At 34.3% G+C, this 18,938-nt stretch overlaps 1 protein-coding gene across 1 annotated transcript; it reads left to right on the top strand.

Moving 5' to 3' along the window:
* On the top strand, window positions 1,094-18,496 carry LOC109342194 (Niemann-Pick C1 protein-like). The gene is made up of 35 exons (XM_019580250.1): window positions 1,094-1,281; window positions 1,391-1,892; window positions 2,095-2,339; window positions 2,471-2,662; window positions 2,757-2,800; window positions 2,880-2,997; window positions 5,233-5,316; window positions 6,170-6,265; window positions 6,381-6,482; window positions 6,680-6,748; window positions 7,136-7,231; window positions 7,296-7,403; window positions 8,760-8,873; window positions 9,020-9,106; window positions 9,197-9,325; window positions 10,395-10,593; window positions 10,774-10,917; window positions 11,461-11,504; window positions 11,667-11,750; window positions 11,838-11,906; window positions 12,007-12,083; window positions 12,353-12,422; window positions 13,311-13,460; window positions 13,714-13,779; window positions 13,904-14,048; window positions 14,409-14,473; window positions 14,565-14,630; window positions 15,257-15,350; window positions 15,817-15,853; window positions 15,968-16,025; window positions 16,229-16,339; window positions 17,487-17,554; window positions 17,922-17,988; window positions 18,068-18,136; window positions 18,274-18,496. Exons 1-35 carry the CDS (start codon window positions 1,198-1,200, stop codon window positions 18,355-18,357), a joined length of 3,837 nt encoding a protein of 1,278 aa, XP_019435795.1. The 5' UTR covers window positions 1,094-1,197; the 3' UTR covers window positions 18,358-18,496.

Here is an 18,938-nt window from a genome sequence, read left to right as displayed (position 1 = left end):
AACCCTCATCGCAAGTATCCATCCATTCTCTATATATTTTCTATTGACATGTAAATGAGAGATGCATATGCTATATGGTGATGTAATTGAATTGCAGTTCAACTTATATATAGGTGCAGTATGAAAGAGTGGTGTGACTCTGATTCAGCACATTTGATTGATTAAGCCATGTGAGTAGCTCAACTGTATTATCATATTGATGGACAACACAACTGTCACAACGATCAAAGAGTGTTACTGTTACCATAGTAGCAATGTTATGTTGTCTTCTTCAACTTCTTATGTCCCTGCTTGTGCATTAAACACGTCTTTAACAGGAAAGATTATTATTACCTTCTTTTCATTATCTACCTATAAATAGGACTCATAATTGGTTGAGTCGCCTAATTAATAAAAGCCTAAGATTAACTTTATATACGACCATCTTCAACTTCAAGCCAAACTCCAACTTTTTTAAAGTCTATTTATAAACGTGTTGTTATAATTATTGTTCTTAGTAATAATATATTATCATTACATTTTAATTATAATATTTTATTATAATTATTGTATGTGAAATAATACACTTTTTGGACACAACTCTTTTAAGCATGACAAAGGAGCTGGGCAGGCAGTATAGTGCATCTATGTACTCATTCCATACTAGTGAGTACACATGCAGGTAGTGAATACCCCACGAATTTTCAATTTTAATTATATTTTTATGTATTTAATAATAATTAATATATAAAAATAATTACTAAATATAATATATTATAATTTTATGATTATAGTCTAATACTTAAAATTTGCAATAAAATAAACAAAATATAATGTTAATGTAATAAAAATATATAAACTTTTAATTAAAATATTTACCTGACGAGATGCAAGTATTATAATACACACTCTTATCTATAAGCTATTTTCGTGGGTATTTGCTAGATATTTTTAAGGTTATCTCATCCTAGAGTATTTTTTGTCCTCCCTAACCTCACTAAACAGTGGACGTTTTACAAAATCTTATAGTTGAATTTTGAAGTATTTAAAATTTTGGAATACGTTAATTTTAATTAATTGCAGAGTAACTTTATCACAAAAAGAGAGTACTGTAGTGTCCATCAGTGTTGGGACATTGAAGAAATGGGGATTAGGTATATGAGTTTGAGTTGAAGTGCCATTTCCAATACCAAATCTAATCCAACAAGCTTATAAGTTATGATGATGATGATGATAAGAAGAACCAGAATCAGAATCTTGTTATTGTTCTTCATCGTCATCTCTTTTGCCTTTCTATTTCAGGTATGTATGATGTCGTAAATTCAACAAGTAACATGATTGACGAGTTGATGATTGATGATTTGATGATTGATTTGATGATTGATTTGATGATTGATTTGATTCACAATAGGTACTATCTTCCCCTCTCACTGCAACAGAGAAGCATTCTAATGAATACTGCGCCATGTATGATATCTGCGGTCAACGTTCTGACGGTAAAGTACTAAATTGCCCTTACCCTTCCCATTCTGTAAAACCTTCCGAACTGTTCTCTTCAAAGATACAGAGTCTATGTCCTGAAATCACCGGTAACGTTTGTTGCACTGAGTATCAGTTTGACACTTTAAGGGAACAAGTTCAACAAGCTGTTCCTATCCTTGTTGGTTGTCCTGCTTGTTTGCGTAACTTTCTTAACCTTTTCTGCCAACTCTCTTGCTCTCCTCATCAGAGTCTCTTCATTAATGTCACCTCTACTTCAACTCTTTATGCTAACCTAACCGTCGATGCCATTGATTTTTTCATTACTCAATCTTTTGGACAAGGACTCTATCAATCATGTCAAGATGTCAAGTTTGGGACTATGAATACTCGGGCCATTGATTTTGTTGGTGGTGGCGCTACCAATTTTAAAGGTAACCCTTCACTTATTATTTCCCTTTTCTTTTTCAATCATTTCCACTATATTACCTCCCTTATTGTTATTAATCAGGTAGTAGAAGTAGAGTTATAAAACATGGTCCTTAATGTTGTCTTGATTTTCTAAACAAGCCAATAAATAAGAACAACATATGATATGTTCATTTAATGTCTTTTATTTCTGATTATCATTGCTAGAATGGTTTGCATTTCTCGGTTCAAAGGCCCCTCCTGGTTTACCCGGTTCACCTTATTCTATCAATTTTAAGACAACCATTCCTCACTCATCTCCAATGCAACTTATGAATGCATCTGTCTATACATGTAATGACACTTCACTCGGTTGCTCTTGTGGTGATTGCCCTTCATCTTCTGTCTGCTCAACTCCACAACCTTCTCCACCTTCAATTCACCCCTGCTCCGTTACAATTGGACCGCTAAAGGTTTAAACAGTACAACTTTGTTCTTTTCATATAATTCCATAATTTTCTCTTTCAAAACTAATGGTTCGAACTCTGTCATTTAACTTGTGATAAATATTGTGAAGTTGGTTTTCATTTAATGATACCTGCAGGTCAGATGCTTGGACTTTTCAATGGCTATCTTTTACATTGTGTTGGTTTTCACGTTGTTTGGATGGGTATTACTGCAAAGGACAAGACAAAACAGGAGACAGGGATCCAATGTGGAACCTTTGTTAAACGATATGCCAAGTGAAGGAAGTAGTTTTAATAACCTTCAAAAGGACGAGACCCACCCAGTAGAGGTATATTCTAATACAATTAGCCTCTTTTGTTTCAACATTAAGATGCATTGAAGTTCACTATTTATGGTATTCTTCTTGTCTTGACAAATAAAAGGTGCAATTATCTTATGTTCAAGGATCCTTGTCCAACTTTTACAGGTCGGTAGCTCTAGCCTCGAGCACTTTCTTGGTTTGGAATTACATAATCCATTGATTAATGTTTTAATTTTGCATCCAGGACTTATGGAAGATGGGCTGCTAGAAGGCCCACTGTCGTGCTTTTTTCCTCATTGGCAATTGTTCTTTTGCTTTGTTTGGGTCTGCTTCGTTTTAAGGTGGAGACCCGGCCTGAGAAGGTATCACATTTTCATAATTTAAGATATACGACTCATGATTCTGTGTTTGTTTTCTTCTCCTTTTGCCATTTTGGAGGCCATTTATCCCGTAAATTGTAATTTATTCTCTCTGTCTTTAATAGTAATTCTTTATCTCCACTAGCCTCCTCCTTCCCTCCAATTAGATACTGGAGTAGAACATAGGGTCTATATTAGGAAGAATAAAAGTGATAGTAGAGAATTAGCCCTAATCTGTTAATAAGGAATTAGTCACTAAATAAAGATTAAGGGCATTCTCATCCCTAGTCTTATGAGAATCTTGAGTAGAGTTTTACATGAAATGTGGCTATGAGTCTTATGTAGTGTCTTAATCTTGACTCATTCATTTCCAAGACTCTTCTCATGTTTACCGTTTTGTCGTCTAAGTAATAAAAAGATTGATCCCACAAATATTATAAATACTTCTTAATTACTCTTATTGAACTACTTTAAACACTTACAGATTTCGGGACTGCATTGACATACATGAATCCTAATTGACCACACTCTTCTATGAAAATTTAAGTTATGAAAGTGAATCACTCGGAAGTAGATAGTGTTCCCTCTCGGGATACATAATAATTAATATGTACTCAACTGAATCTATAGCTTCTGTTTCCGTGATAACTAACACTCAATTGAACCCATTATTGATACTTTGTGGCAATCTAATGCAACCCTTGAAAGACTAAGACTACTTCCTTGACTTAGAACTTAAGTTCAATTATTATAGATTTAGTATCAAGGTTAATCTCCTAGCACTCCCCCAAATACCCATGAGATACGGATACGGATACGAATACTTGTGTTGGATACGATACGTATCCGATACGTCGACACACATTTTATAAAAAATATAGGATACGATACGTTCAAGGATACGCGTATAAAATAAGAAAAAACACATAAAATATGATAAAATTATAAGTGTAAATCAAAATATCCAAAGTAAAAAATATAATGGATTGAAAATCATTACCCTCCAAAACGAATCTATCTTATCCTATTTTATTGAAAATGAATCTATATATCCTATATTTTATTGAAAACGAATCTATATATCTTATATTTTATTTAAAACGAATACGATACGTGTTTTGATATTTATTTATTTTATTATTTTGATTTTTGGATACTCTACGGATACGTATTCTTCGTGAATCCAAGCGTATCCGAGTCGGATACGTGTCGGACACCGACACGTGAGGGTGTTTGATGAATCCGTGCTTCAGAGGGCACTAGTTTGTCTGATGTTAATTCTTCACTGCTCAAAGCACGATTGTGGTTGGCAACACGGTCCAGCCTTGTTTTTCAATTGATGGCCAATTTTGCCCTGCTTGCCTCTGTGCATTCCACAGCCTTGTTGGTTGACATGGTTGAGCCGTGTTTCTCTGATTTGATCCTTCGTGCTCAGCTCCTGGCTTCTCTTTTAAGCCCAGTTGAGTTCCTTTCCTCTTTTAGCTTGATCTTTCCTCTTTTGGGCTCTTTATTGGTAAATCTGCACAAAATACCCGCTCCAGACTAAGAAAATATAATAAACACTCGATTAAAATCCTAATTAAGCTAAGAAAAGCATTCAAAACAATAAGTAAATATGATACAATTTCACATGCATCATGAGTCTTACCATAATTGCATTCTGCTCCCCTTGTGAGCCATCACATATTTATGTTCCATATATTTTATTTAATTTTTGTATGATGTTTTATTAATTATATAAGAGTCCTAGCAATGTGGCTTAAGTCTTAAGGGTATTTTAAGTTGAGTCTTAGTGTAATAAGAGGGAAACAAAGAAAGAGAGAGAGAGATTGTTGTAACTGAATTTTATTAGGATTGAAAAGTTTGTTACAAAGAAGTGAGGAGAGGGGTATTTATAATAGACTGGACATCTTACACAGTAAGCTAGTCCCAAGTCTATCCTCCTCAAACTATAACTAATGCCTAACCGTTATTACACTTCTCACTATTCTCTAATACTTAGTGATCAAAATGTTGATGTGGCAAAATTCTAAGAATCTTAAGAGTGTTATGGATGAGGATGACCTAATGATAAAATAGTTAACGATGACAATAATTTTATGTTAAGATTTATGCAGAACAGGTACACACATAAAGTTTATGTGTCCAGAAGTTTGAGAGTAATGGCCATTTGGCCTTGCTATACCTGTTTTTTTATGATAACTTTTGTTCCTCCCTAAACTCACATTTTTATTGCAGTTATGGGTCGGTCCTGGGAGTAAGGCAGCAGAAGAGAAAGATTTTTTTGATAGCCACCTTGCCCCATTCTATAGAATTGAACAGGTTTCAGTATCTCTATTGATTTCCTTGTTTTTTTTGTTTTTTGTTATTCTATACATGTGTGACATCTAGGTTTTTCTTAAGCGGATGAAAAACCTTTGTCTTGCAATATGCGTGCTGATTTGCATATTGTGTGTTTACCACTTTTCCTTTTTTATTTTATAGCTGAAGAAATTGATTACCTGTTTGGATCAGCTTTTTGTGTTTAAACGCGCCTGTACAATAAAATTCTATGAGAAAGGTTTTTAAAAAAGTGATCATATGCTGGGACTGGGAAGTAAGTCCCGCAATGTCTGCCTCCTTGTCTCGAGTGTGGTTTAAACATGTTGGATTACTTCTCTCATTGCTAATTAGTTTTGAGATGAAATCTTAACATTGTATCAGAGCTTCTATGACCAGGTGGTTAGGAGTTCAAACTTTGTTCTCCCCATTCTTCTAAAAAATATAAGTTAAGTTTCAGCACAAGGTATGGCGGGTCTGTGCGTAGTTTATGCTTCAAGCCCAAAGGGCTATTGCATGAGGGTGTATTAAATATGTAAAGTCATTGATGTTCCTTCACCCAGGGAAAGTTGATCCCACCATGCTATAAGATGAAGAGAAAGTAATTAGAAAGAGTTTGGACGATAAAGGATCTTCCTTAACACATAAAAGGATAACAGAAACAATAAAAAGAATATATAAAGTAAGCAAAGCTTCCTAATTGCTCAACATATCTATAAGATAAAGCCCCTTAAAAAGATCATGTGCTTTGCAACAAGTAGAAGCACCTTAAAAAGATAAACCCCCCTAACCGCTCAACTTTTGTTTTCTATGTTATATAGCTCATGTTTGCAATACTGTTTTGTTTACGTTTCAGCTTATAATAGCGACAATCCCTGAATCTGAGCATGGGAAGCCACCAAGCATCATAACAGATGAAAATATTGAATTGCTTTTCGAAATACAAGAAAAGGTGCTTTGGGTTCTATTTTCTGTTCTCTTCACTTGCTATAATTTGATTGGAGTTGTTGGATGCATCGTGGGAGTTCCTTGTTACCAAGTATTTTTCCATTTCATTATTCTGACAGGTTGATGGAATTCGTGCAAATTATTCCAGTTTGTTGGTATCTCTGAGTGACATCTGCTTGAAGCCATTAGGGGAGGACTGTGCCATTCAAAGCATTTTGCAGGTCCAAACCTCTACTCTCTAAAAGATTAATGAAATATTTTTTGAATTTTTGTGTCGCATGTGTAACAATATGGCTTTGTCTGTGTAGTACAAGCATCTGTCTTTTCTTATTCATCTCCTTTCCAATTTACTAGTTTTTTTGGCATAGCATAAAAGCCTTGATTTGATTTCCATTTTTTCTCAAAATTCTTCTGACAGTATTTTCAAATGGACTCCGACAATTATGACGATTATGGAGGTGTTGAACATGCTGAGTATTGTTTTCAGGTAAGCTAAATTAAAGTGATTATGGATTACCTTAGTTTAGTTATTTAAATGGGTTTATTTAAAGCCTTTTCTTTTTATGTATAAGACAAAAATAAAGAAACGAAAAGATTAATGTGTTAGATACACTGAAGTCCAATGAATACACTAAATTACAGCAGAAAGAACTTTATAGGTATGGATTGAAAGCCTGTTTTTTTCATTTCTTTGTTGTGGCCTATTGGTGCTTTTGTAGAGCATGATTACTTCTAAAACTGTATACTGATTTCATATCCCAGCTTGTGTTTTTGGCTGAAAATTTAAGTGTCATAAAGCCAGCTATCTGATATATGTTGAGTTGTTGACTCTGTTTCTTTTGTTGACTCAGTTATTTTTATTTATCATTTTCAGCATTATACTTCTACAGAAACATGCTTTAGTGCATTTAAGGCTCCCCTTGATCCAACTACTGCATTAGGAGGGTTTTCCGGAAACAATTATTCTGATGTAAGATCTTCGTATTCTTGCTCCAAATCTTTTGTATTACATAACGCTGACTACCATATTATAGGCTTCTGCATTTATTATCACGTACCCTGTCAACAATGCAATTACAAAAGTTGGAGATGAGAATGGGAAAGCAATTGCTTGGGAAAAGGCTTTCATCCGGTTAGCTAAGGTTTGACTACTAAATATATTTGTTGCAGTTATTAATTCTTGTGTGGTTTAGCACATAATCTGCCTTTTGTTGATTACTTTCTGTTAAAAACTTCCCATAGATCCTTACGTTGTCATATGCTCTTAATTAGTGAATGAAAACAGGTTTCATCTTACATAGTGTATTTAACATAAAACTCAGTCATCATAATCATCTGGAAGAAACAAGGGGGACTTGCTGTGAAGGAGCTTTTTGGCAATTTATTTACTCATTAGCTGCCTTGGGGGGTTTTGTGCAGATTTACTAATGCTCTAATCCATCAAAGGCAGATAAAATGCCTGTAAGAAACTATAATGATCCAAGTAACTACGAGTCTAATAAATTCTACACGTTCAACCTCATCTTCTAGTCCCAGTTACATCTCAGGAACGAATTGGCAGTCAGCTCCATTTCTATGTATTAAATTTCATTATGAATCACTGGGTGATTTGTATTATGAAATGCTCCCTTTTATCCTACATAAGAAACACTCAAACCGACCTCTTGGGTGAGATGATACACACACAGTTCCCTGGTCACATGGTGCATACCCACTGTAGGATGTCAGCCTTAAAATTTAAATGTTTAATTTTGTTTGCCAGGTGAAAAGAAAACTTAAGGGCTGTGTTAGTTACCCTAGCAGTTTTAGTAAAATATGTTTCCGAAATACAAATTTGTACTTATCTTGGACAGGGGCATTAAATCGGTGTAAGGTTGATGTCAATCCTTCCATTTAAATTTTAAAATAAGGACAATGCATGAGGGTTGTGATATTTCAGATGCCTACTTATATGGAGGCTTGCATTTTGGTTATATTGTCAAAGTAATTGTTGAAAATATAGGATTTAGATATGGAAAGAGAAAAAAGAATGTTCAATATAGTAAATTATAGTGATAATATTGTAAATGCTGATCAACTGATGTGGTGATATTGGGATACAAAAGACATAATATTGACCCATATTTATATTAGACTCCTAAGTAAATAAGGAAACAAATTATAAAAGACAACAAAAGTAATCTCAATCATAAGAGGTCGTCTAAAATACTCTGAATCCTAAGAGCTGAAATACTCTAAATAAGTATATGATATAATATTCTCTCTATTCTAAGCATCATATCGATATTTATAACATAATTTAAGATATTCTAAGATATTTTCATATATTCTAATAGTACTATATGCTATATGATATGCATGTGTCTTCAGTAAGTGTGCTTTTGTATTTTGTATAGTATAGCAGATTTGCTTGCTCAGTGCTCAAGTACTTTGTAGGTATTCCCTCTTTTCTTCTCATTCCTGACTCATCACATTTTGAACCAATATTACATTTTCAGGAGGAATTGTTGCCAATGGTACAATCTAGCAATCTTACTTTGTCATTTTCAAGCGAAAGTTCAATTGAGGAAGAACTAAAGAGAGAAAGCACTGCAGATGTCATAACAATACTTGTAAGAAAATTCCAAATCCCTAAACTTTATGTGCAAAACTGATTTGTGTGAAGCAGAAGCTCATGTCCTGATTAGTTTGGTTGTGGGTTCATAAAAATGCGCTTTATTGGAATATACATTGATTTTCATCTCTAACATCTTACTAGGTGAGCTATATTGTAATGTTTGCTTATATATCGGTGACATTGGGAGATAGACCAACTCATCTATCTTTTTTCTACCTCTCGTCCAAGGTATGATAATACGTGATATGGATAGGTTCTTGGAACTAATGCCATTTTGATTATCTTACACCACCCATATTTCAACTTGATGTTATTCAGGTGCTGCTAGGTCTTTCGGGTGTTTTGCTTGTTATGCTTTCTGTCCTTGGATCAGTTGGATTTTTCAGTGCTATTGGAGTAAAATCTACATTAATCATAATGGAAGTGATACCTTTTCTGGTTTTGGCTGTAAGTATTTCTGTTCTTACCATTGCCAATTATATTTTAAGAATGGTTAAAGTTACCATCTATGTCTTATGATCTTATCTAAGCAACTGTGCAAGTTGAGTGAAATAAAAATATTCTGATTACTAACTATTTGCTTGTCAGATCTTTTTGTTTTGTCAAAGGTTTATATTTAATATTTTACTAAATAGCCAAATCATGGTCCAAGGATCATTTTGAGGGAATTTTAAATAATTGTTGAGTGAGTGACTTGCTTGGCATAAAGTGGCATTACTAGAATATGTAAACTTAGTGAGAAGAGGGAAACAGAAACTGTGACTGATTTCTGTTATTGAAAATAAGAGAAACTCATTAAATCATTACAATAAGGGATGAGTATATATAGTTCATACATGTATACTGCACTAGTACAGCTGATAGTACAGTTGTATGGCAAGTGTACTGCTGAGAAGTTTCAGCAAGGGCTTGTAATTACTGAACCTCTGCTGATTGTAGAACAACTTGCACATGTGTTTACCATAGTGCACCGTACTTTCATTTTTGTTGGTATGCACTATATCTGTATTCAGTTCCACATGAGGGAAGTTCTAGAAAGTTTTATTGTTAGTATGTAATGAGTGTATTTGGGTAGCTCTTATACTAATTGTACTGCTTTTGTAGTTGGCCTAATTCTTAATGTACTGAGGGCTTTTGTGTGAGGGGTGTGTCAAGATAAAATCCATAACCCATGCTTGGGCTTGCACCTAACAGCTGGTGTTTCACTTCTTTTGGTAAATAACTGTTGGTCTTTGAAAATGATAATGCTGGTAGGGATTGCTACCTTACTCTAGGCCTTCTCCTTCTCTGTTTTGCTCTGCTTTCATTTGATGTTAAAGATCTGTTGACATGAAGATATGCTTAGTCAGCTGCTGCTGCTGCCATTTGAGCCTTATAATTGTTGAATATTGTACTTCCAGTTCATTTCTAATCTATATAATTTTCTTGTTCACTTTTTTTATGTTGTTTTAGGCATTACTTTCCGCAAGTATTGCTAAATGTCACTGTTTTTCCTGGATTTTCATTCTTTGATCAGGTTGGTGTAGATAACATGTGCATAATTGTAGATGCTGTGAAACGGCAACCCTCAGGTTTACCAATAGAAGAACAAATAAGTAATGCAATGGGGGAAGTTGGACCTTCCATAACACTGGCAAGCATATCTGAGATTCTAGCCTTTGCAGTAGGATCATTCATTTCTATGCCAGCATGCCGTGTTTTCTCCATGATTGCAGGTTAATGAATTTTCTCTTTTCTCTCGTCCAGTTTTTGTTGAAGTAAAAATACTGAACTGGTGATTTAAATTTTTCATCTGTTTCACGTGTGTGTGGGGGGAGTCCAGCTCCTTTAAAACATAATTTTAAGATCAGTTTTTTCTTCAGTTTTCTTAATTTGTTGAAATATCTTTTATGTAGCTTTGGCCGTTCTACTGGACTTCCTTCTACAGATTACGGCTTTTGTAGCCTTGGTAACATTAGACTCTATGAGAGCCAGGGATAGCAGGATTGACTGCTTTCCATGCATAAAGGTGAATTCATCCTCTGTGGAGCAGAATGAAGGTACATTCGAGCTATGGCACTCATGGTTTCTTTTAGAGATAAAAACCATTCCTAAGCCTGAGCTAGTAGCTTATCATTTTTGGGTTGTTAGTTCGACGTGTTATTGAAGTCCTACGACTATGTCATGAACAATTTGATCTTTTATGCCATCATTCTTAATTAAAGCTCAATGTATAATGGACCTTTGCTTTATCCATGCTTGAAGGCAAAATGGCTTTTGCATGGGGGTCTACTTATACATATCTTCCTTTAAATAATAGTTCAAGCCTAAAGTTTTTCGAACCAATTGGTCCTTGACATAGTACCAAAGACTCGAGTTTGGAGTTTGATCCTTTCTGCCCCTTTTTATCTATTTTTGACTTAAATTCAAACAAGGTATTTCACATGAGGAGGCATTAGGCATGTCAGAGATATAAACCACTACCGGGCCTCCACCTAGTAGCACAATTCTGAACTAATTTTGGCTTCTATTAATATTTAATATTTGAAAATTATCTCACCTTACTTATATCTAGTTCCAACCGTGTCATATTCGAAATGTAGGCATTGGGCAGGAAAGAGATGGATTGCTGACACGATATATGAAGGTAAAGTTATATGTTAATGGGGTGTTGTAACTATAATTTATTGTGCTGCCCATGTTTGGTTAATTGAAATTTTATTTTTTCATTATTCTAATTGGTGATCATAGGTTAAGGTTTCTCAAGGTAACAGTATAAGCCTTATACACTGTTTTGTTTCTCTTATAGGAGATTCATGCACCATTTCTTGGACTGTGGGCTGTTAAAATCTTGGTCGTTGCTATATTTGTTGGATTTACCTTAGCAAGCATTGTAAGTTGCTTGGGAAATTAGAAATTATTTACTTCCATTCTATACATCTTTTTATATACAATCATTTTTTGTGTTTCTTTTTGATAGGCATTATGCACAAGGATTGAACCTGGTCTTGAGCAACAGATTGCTCTTCCGCGCGATTCCTACCTTCAGGTTTTAGTTTTTAAATCTTTTCCCACATTCAAATTTTTTCAGTTCCGTTCTGTGCTGCACACCCATAATCTTACCTTCATTGTATTCATTCTATTTCCAGGGGTATTTCAGTAACATTTCCGAGTACCTTAGAGTTGGACCACCATTATATTTTGTTGTAAAGGATTACAATTACAGGTTGATGAATTTTATTCTGGCTATACTTTTCTCTTTATGCATTAATGTCTGTCTTAAGTACACAAGGCAATGTGGTATTATTTACAATCTGAAATGATGCCTTACACATGCAACCAAATATAAATTAAGAAGAAATATAATTAATGGGAAAAAATTATGCAAATCATTATTTTCCTTCAGTGTGATTGCATGTGAAAAAAGCCCATCTAGAAGTATCAATTAAATTTATTATCTGATTTCTTGAAGTGGTTTCTTGTCCTCTTCTGCAGTTTGGAATCCAAACATACAAAACAGCTATGCTCCATTAGCCAGTGTGATTCTAATTCTCTTTTGAATGAGGTAATTAAATAGTCAAGTACTCCTTGAATATGTGTTTGTTACTAACAGTCTCTTCATTTAGCTAATTTTAAGTTTTTATTCAAGGGAAATTTGTCAGATTTAATTGTTATGGTTTGAGTCTAGACTAATAATTAGTAACTATACAGCCATTTCTTCAGTTCAATTGCTATTTGCAGTGGTATTGATACCACCTGTATCTTTAGCCACATTTGACTTGAATTAATCAGATATGGTTTTCCATTGACCACACTAAACAGTATCAACCACTGGACAATTCAATTGACCACTCGTTATTTGTGTTAACTTGTAAGAAGAGGTTCCCATGGGCTTTAACTAGGTAACTACACTGGTTCTAGTTTTAGTCAACACCAAATCCATTGTAAGTGCATATTATACACAGACTTATTTGTAACAGTTAATTATAAACCTAGACTAGAAGAAATGAGAGAAGATGGAGAAGAGAGAGAGAGAAACACTCACTTTATTAAATTGAAGAATGAATTAGTTAGTTACAATAGTTGAGCCTTTCCAAATATATATAGACTTGGAAAGCTTACAAAATAGGCTACCATATGAGGTAACTTGTTGTGCACGTTACCTCCTCTAACTAACTCACTAATAACAGAGAGTAACTGCCACTGCAACTACTATTACATATTAAGCTACTACTATTGGTTCTTATTCTCTAATAGTAACCACCCCTTGATTTACAATATAGTGTGTAAAGGCTTGGTTGTTGTTGTTTTTGTTCATATCTGCAATTCATATCTTTCCGTGTGTTAAACTTTAAAGATTTTGTTGAATGGTTGGCTTCAATTGTGTCCTCTTCTATGTAAATTTATGTTGGGGTATATGAATGAATTATGCATGTCTTGCTCAATAATGCAGATATCCAGGGCATCATTGGTACCAAAATCAAGCTATATTGCCAAGCCAGCTGCCTCTTGGCTTGATGATTTCCTCGTGTGGATATCACCTGAAGCTTTTAGTTGCTGTCGAAAATTCGTAAATGGCTCTTATTGTCCACCTGATGATCAGGTACATGCATCCTTGTGTCCTTGGATGAAATCTTGTGAAAAGCGTTCCCGGTTTTCTTTTTCTCCTACGTGTTTCTATCTTATATTCATGCACATACATGTACACATTACATATATATTTCACAATATTAGGACTTCTCTCCTGCCTAATTTATCTGTCTACAACAGTAAGTTGAATGACCAGTGTAGTTAGATGTTACCCTCTGTACCTTCATATATCTTTCAATTACAACAGCAAATATATCTTTCTACAGCCACCTTGCTGTTCACTGGATGAAGGACCATGTGGTTTGGGTGGAGTGTGCAAAGACTGTACAACAGTAATATACTTTTCTCTTTAAGCATTTTCTTTATTATATGAGAGACTATTTGCCCAAAAAACTTTTGACTGTAAACCGGCAGGGTGCATTAGCAGAAGGACTAACCCTTTTCATTGATTCCTAGTGTTTCCGCCACATGGATTTGGTTAATGATCGTCCATCTACAGAACAATTCAAGGAGAAGCTTCCATGGTTTCTTGAAGCACTGCCATCAGCCGATTGTGCAAAGGGTGGTCATGGGGCTTACACCAATAGCGTAGATTTGAATGGTTTGGAAGATACTAATCCCCTCTTTTTGAAAGGACAAAACTTATATTTTTTTTCTTATTTATTATCTGTTAAATTCTCAAATTAACTTTTCACATTTGTACACTTCCTCATAATCCTAACATCCTGTTAAAGCTGCATGGTTTAAATCTGAAACTTGAGTAAACAAAGTGTTAAGTGAGCAGCAAGAGGCACATGTGTGTTTCTAATTAAACTAAAAACTGTATATCAAGCATAAAATGAATTTTATATAAGTTATGTCCTTTCTGAAATCTTTGTAATACTTCTTACATGAATAGTATAAGTGTCCTTCTCAAATTTTAAAATCTGATATGAAGATTTTGTATATAACTGGTTTTCAGGTTACCAGGACGGTGTCATACAAGCTTCTGAGTTTCGTACTTATCACACGCCTCTTAATAGACAAGTATGCAGTGTGACAAGTGATAATTTTTTTATGTTCCAGTGTGCTATGGTTTGCACAATTCTGTTTTTTTGTCTAACTGGAATCTTCTTAGGGTGACTATGTTAGTGCAATACGTGCTGCAAGGGAATTTTCTTCAAGAATGGCTGCTTCTCTAGAGGTTTGGATTATGGGCTTATATTGTTCTAGCTTTTAGGATATAAGATTGTTAGGATTTAGGAATTTTGTTTTACCAAATTGCTTTCAAATTATTTTTTCCTCTTTATTCAATTATTTTTGCTGTATATTAGAACTGGACATTAAGACTTTTTGGATGGTTGACTGAGTTCTTTAATGTTTTACTTCAATCATGTTTCTTTGTTTTCAAGTTCCACCAATCTAATATTTTACTTGGAAGCGATAGCCTTATTTTTGCTTGAGCTTTGAGTCTATAATATACCACTATAGGCTATAAGAAGAGACTTGGGGAGTTAATAAATCATATCAAACCTTGTACCTGAATTTCCCTTTGTTGACACAACAACAACCAAGCCTTAATCCCGCTAGGTGTGGTCGGCTACATCGATCGAACGACGACATAATGCTCTATCATAATTCATATTCGTTGGCAAAGCATTGATTTCTAAATTTTGTTGATATTGTAACAAATTGTAGGTAGTATGATTTTCAATCTATGTTCTATTTTCTCTTATCCTTCCGAAGCATTTTGTGTTGGCTAAAAAGCTGGACATGTGTTGCTTATTTTGTGGATCTCTACCTCTTGTTCACTAGATTTCTCTGATGCAGATGGATATATTTCCGTACTCAGTATTTTATATATTCTTTGAACAATACCTTGATATATGGAAGATAGCCCTGATCAACATTGGCATCGCACTAGGTTGGTGGTAGTCCTAGGCCTTCTGTTTTTTTTATTTTTGTCTTTCCCTTCCTGCTTACACTTAACATTTTCTGGCTTCTAACTTAGGAACCTACTCTATATCATGAATCTAATCTTCAATGGATTATTTTATTATCTTCTAAACACGAATTTACTTTCTTTCTGGAAAATTATACACCACCTTCCATTGCTTTCTATTTTGTGAAATATTTCAGTATTGGGATTTAAACTCCATATCTGTGGCTAATACTTATTTACAATCCACTAACATTTCTTACTGAACCAAAAGTTATAAAGGTGAAATTTTATTTATGCCTCTTCTTTAGTCTCTATGTTTTGTTCCTCTTTCTCCTTGGCATAATCTTTTTAACTCTTGTGCGACTTTTCTAAATTTATAATTTTATGTCTGCCTTTATTTAATTAAACTTAGTTTGTCAGTACATAACTTGCGATGATAATATAACAGGTGCTGTTTTTGTTGTTTGCCTGGTCTTAACATCCAGGTATAAAATATGTTGAAACATAACCTTGTGTTTTTACAGTATAATTGAAAAATTTTGTTCCCTCATTTTTGTGATTATACGTAATATATTTCTTTTGGTTGCAATCCAATGCAGCTTTGGGAGTTCTGCAATCATATTACTTGTTCTGGTCATGATAATTTCGGACCTCATGGTATTTGTTTTCTTTACTGTAGTGAATCTTGGTATATCTTTCATTAGCCTTTCCTTTGGGTATCCTATTTCTCCTCTGGTTTTTTGTGTACGGGAGGGGGTCAACGTTAATCTTTTGCAAAGCTCAGTTACACATTCATTTTATGTTCAGTTAATACCACATATTTTAGAAGTGAAACTTACCACCTTTGCTCACTCCTGCAGGGTGTAATGGCGATTCTGGGTGTTCAACTAAATGCAGTGTCTGTTGTAAACCTTATTATGTCAATAGGGATTGCTGTTGAGTTCTGTGTGCACATAACACATGCATTCATGGTTAGTCTAGTCCTTTTTCTATAAATTGATGAGTCTTCCCCATAGCGTATGATCGTCTTAGAGGTTCCTACTTCATCATTAAGTATACGAAGTATATGGTGTTATAGAAATTACTGGAAAAAATGGTGGCTCAGTGTACGAGGCTCCTACCTAAAGGAGTACGGGGATGGTATATATACACAGTCTTAGCTTCTCAAATGAAAGACTGTTTTCAGGATGGAGATTATTATAGCATGTGAAATTGAACGTGCTTTGGAAATTTATTATTTCTGTGATGAGTCGAAGAAGACTTTTATTCAATGAGAAATACTAGCAACACGCTCTCACCAATTGGTCCACACCCATTTCTTTTAAGCGGTTACCCGATTACCCCTTTTCCAGATTCCCACACTCTTCTCTCCTCTCTCTCTCTATTTTTTTCTATATTAAATAAATATTTGAAACCCCAAAACCTTCATGTTCTTCTTTAGAGTAGTTACAGCCTCCATTATCACTAGAACACCTTCATATGAAAACCCACTTTCTTTCTCCATGCATACATTGATGTCTCCATTATTATCACCCTCTGTTTTATTATTCAATTATTTACTATAATTCTATTCTTACACATATAAACCCTAATCCTAAATTACTTTCTAAATCCTCAAGGCACTTTCCAATGACCAAAAATTTGAGCACCACTATTGCGTTTTCATGAAAATATTATTTCAGAGGCCGAGAGTGAGTAATTTTGGTTTCTCCATTTTCAAACTCTTGAAAGGTGCTTCTTTGTTTATCAAATTTTCTTGGCTTTGATTTTTCAATGAAGTAAAAACAGAATCAAAAGAAGCCAAACTGGTAGCAAAAACGGTAGAAGGTGATGGTTATGTGGAGTACTGTAACCAAATGTCAATTCATGGAAGCTTAGAAAATTATTCTACTCTTTCCTTTCTTCCATGAAAATAATAAAAAAGAAAAAAGTGTGTAAACTTGAACAACAGGTTACTAGTTTGTGGATTAAAAGCGTTAGTTGGCATGGACCAATAAGAGGGTGTGTTGAAACTTGAAAGGACTGTGTTGCTAGCACTCCTCTTATTCAATTGGACTGCTTGCGTTTTGGTGAGTATTTACATTGACTAATGATCTCGCATCACTTCTGTTTATATAGGTAAGCTCGGGAGATAGGAACCAACGTGCAAAGACAGCATTGTCTACCATGGGGGCTTCCGTATTCAGGTTATAACCTTCAACTGACATTTATAGCCTTGGATTGAGTGTACACCCTATTTTCGTATTCAGATTCCTTATTATGCATTATTCTTATGGATAAATAAAAAAAATTAGTGAACTTGTATTTTATACGCAAGATCCACATGATATGAACTTTTAATCCAATGGTGGACTTCGTGAAAATTTTATCTTATAAAGTAGTTATTTTGTGTGTTACTTTGATGTGACTCTTGCTCTGTTCTCTCAGAGTTTATACACGTAGCATCATATAACTCATTGCAGAGAATGATGTCAATGGTGGTTGAATTATATGCCTGTTAGCACTAGTAATTTGTAGACACTTATCTCTGTATTACATAACTTGGTTTCGCAGTGGAATCACGCTTACAAAACTAGTCGGAGTTCTAGTCCTTTTCTTCTCAACATCAGAATTATTTGTGGTATGTGATATCACCCTTGGCCCTTTGACCCTTGATTTTCTGCTCAATGAGTGTTAAAGTAGCTTGCTGGTCTTTGTAGGTGTATTACTTCCAGATGTATCTGGCCTTGGTTATCATTGGCTTCTTGCATGGTCTTGTATTTCTACCAGTAAGATTGACTTATACAATAGCTTATACTCCTTTTCCATTCCCTTTGAATTTTCTTGTGCCCAAAAAAGAAAGAAAGATAAAGAACCATTAATTGTGAAATGTCTCACATTTCCTACCCTTTACCCTTTTTTCCAGGTGGTGTTGAGCATATTTGGTCCTCCAACAACACATACAGTAGTTAAGGAGCAACTACAAGACATCTCTTCTGCTTCGTCATAACAGTCTCTATAATGATAAGATAGATTTTGTCCTGTTTACTTCAGGCTGACCAGGATTAATATAATCTGTTCCTTTTGATTTTTACATTGAAAATCTAAAGTTCCATGCTTATATTTATGTGATCATGGTCTTTGAGAAACCGGACCCCAAAGTTTATGTAGATTTTAATTCCTTCCTCACTTTTCACCATGTAAGGTCACTCCACTTTATTTCGTAAGAGATATATCAATCAACTTTATGTGAACAATAATCCGTATTAATTTAATTGAATAATATTTTCTTTATTAATTTAATTGAATAATCATATACTCTTTTTATTAATTTTGCCACTTTTTTTATTAAATGTAATGAAGAGGATGATGATTGAAAGGGGAGATGAAGCACAAAATAATAATAATGGTAATGGGTATGAGAGAAGGAAAATTGATGAAATTGAAGAAAAGATTGTTAGTAAGCTTATTCCAAAAATTGGAATGAAAATTGAGTATGAAGATAGTGCTTACACTTTTTACCAACATGAGGTGCATTAGATAGTAAGAAGTCCACTCTAGCTACTTAGTATTAATTAATTAAAAGCATAA

This window comes from Lupinus angustifolius, chromosome LG02 (assembly GCF_001865875.1).
Source record: "Lupinus angustifolius cultivar Tanjil chromosome LG02, LupAngTanjil_v1.0, whole genome shotgun sequence".
Lineage (NCBI taxonomy): Eukaryota > Viridiplantae > Streptophyta > Magnoliopsida > Fabales > Fabaceae > Lupinus > Lupinus angustifolius.
Note: the sequence above shows the minus strand (reverse complement) of the source record. Positions and strands in the feature narration are given on the sequence as shown.

Bases quoted from the DNA above. Each gene is read 5' to 3' on its own strand.
- LOC109342194 (XM_019580250.1), top strand. From the start codon at position 1,198: ATGATGATGATGATGATAAGAAGAACCAGAATCAGAATCTTGTTATTG. The intron at 10,918-11,460 runs GTACATTCGAGC...TTCGAAATGTAG, and splicing joins CTCTGTGGAGCAGAATGAAG to GCATTGGGCAGGAAAGAGAT. The intron at 11,505-11,666 runs GTAAAGTTATAT...TTTCTCTTATAG, and splicing joins TGCTGACACGATATATGAAG to GAGATTCATGCACCATTTCT.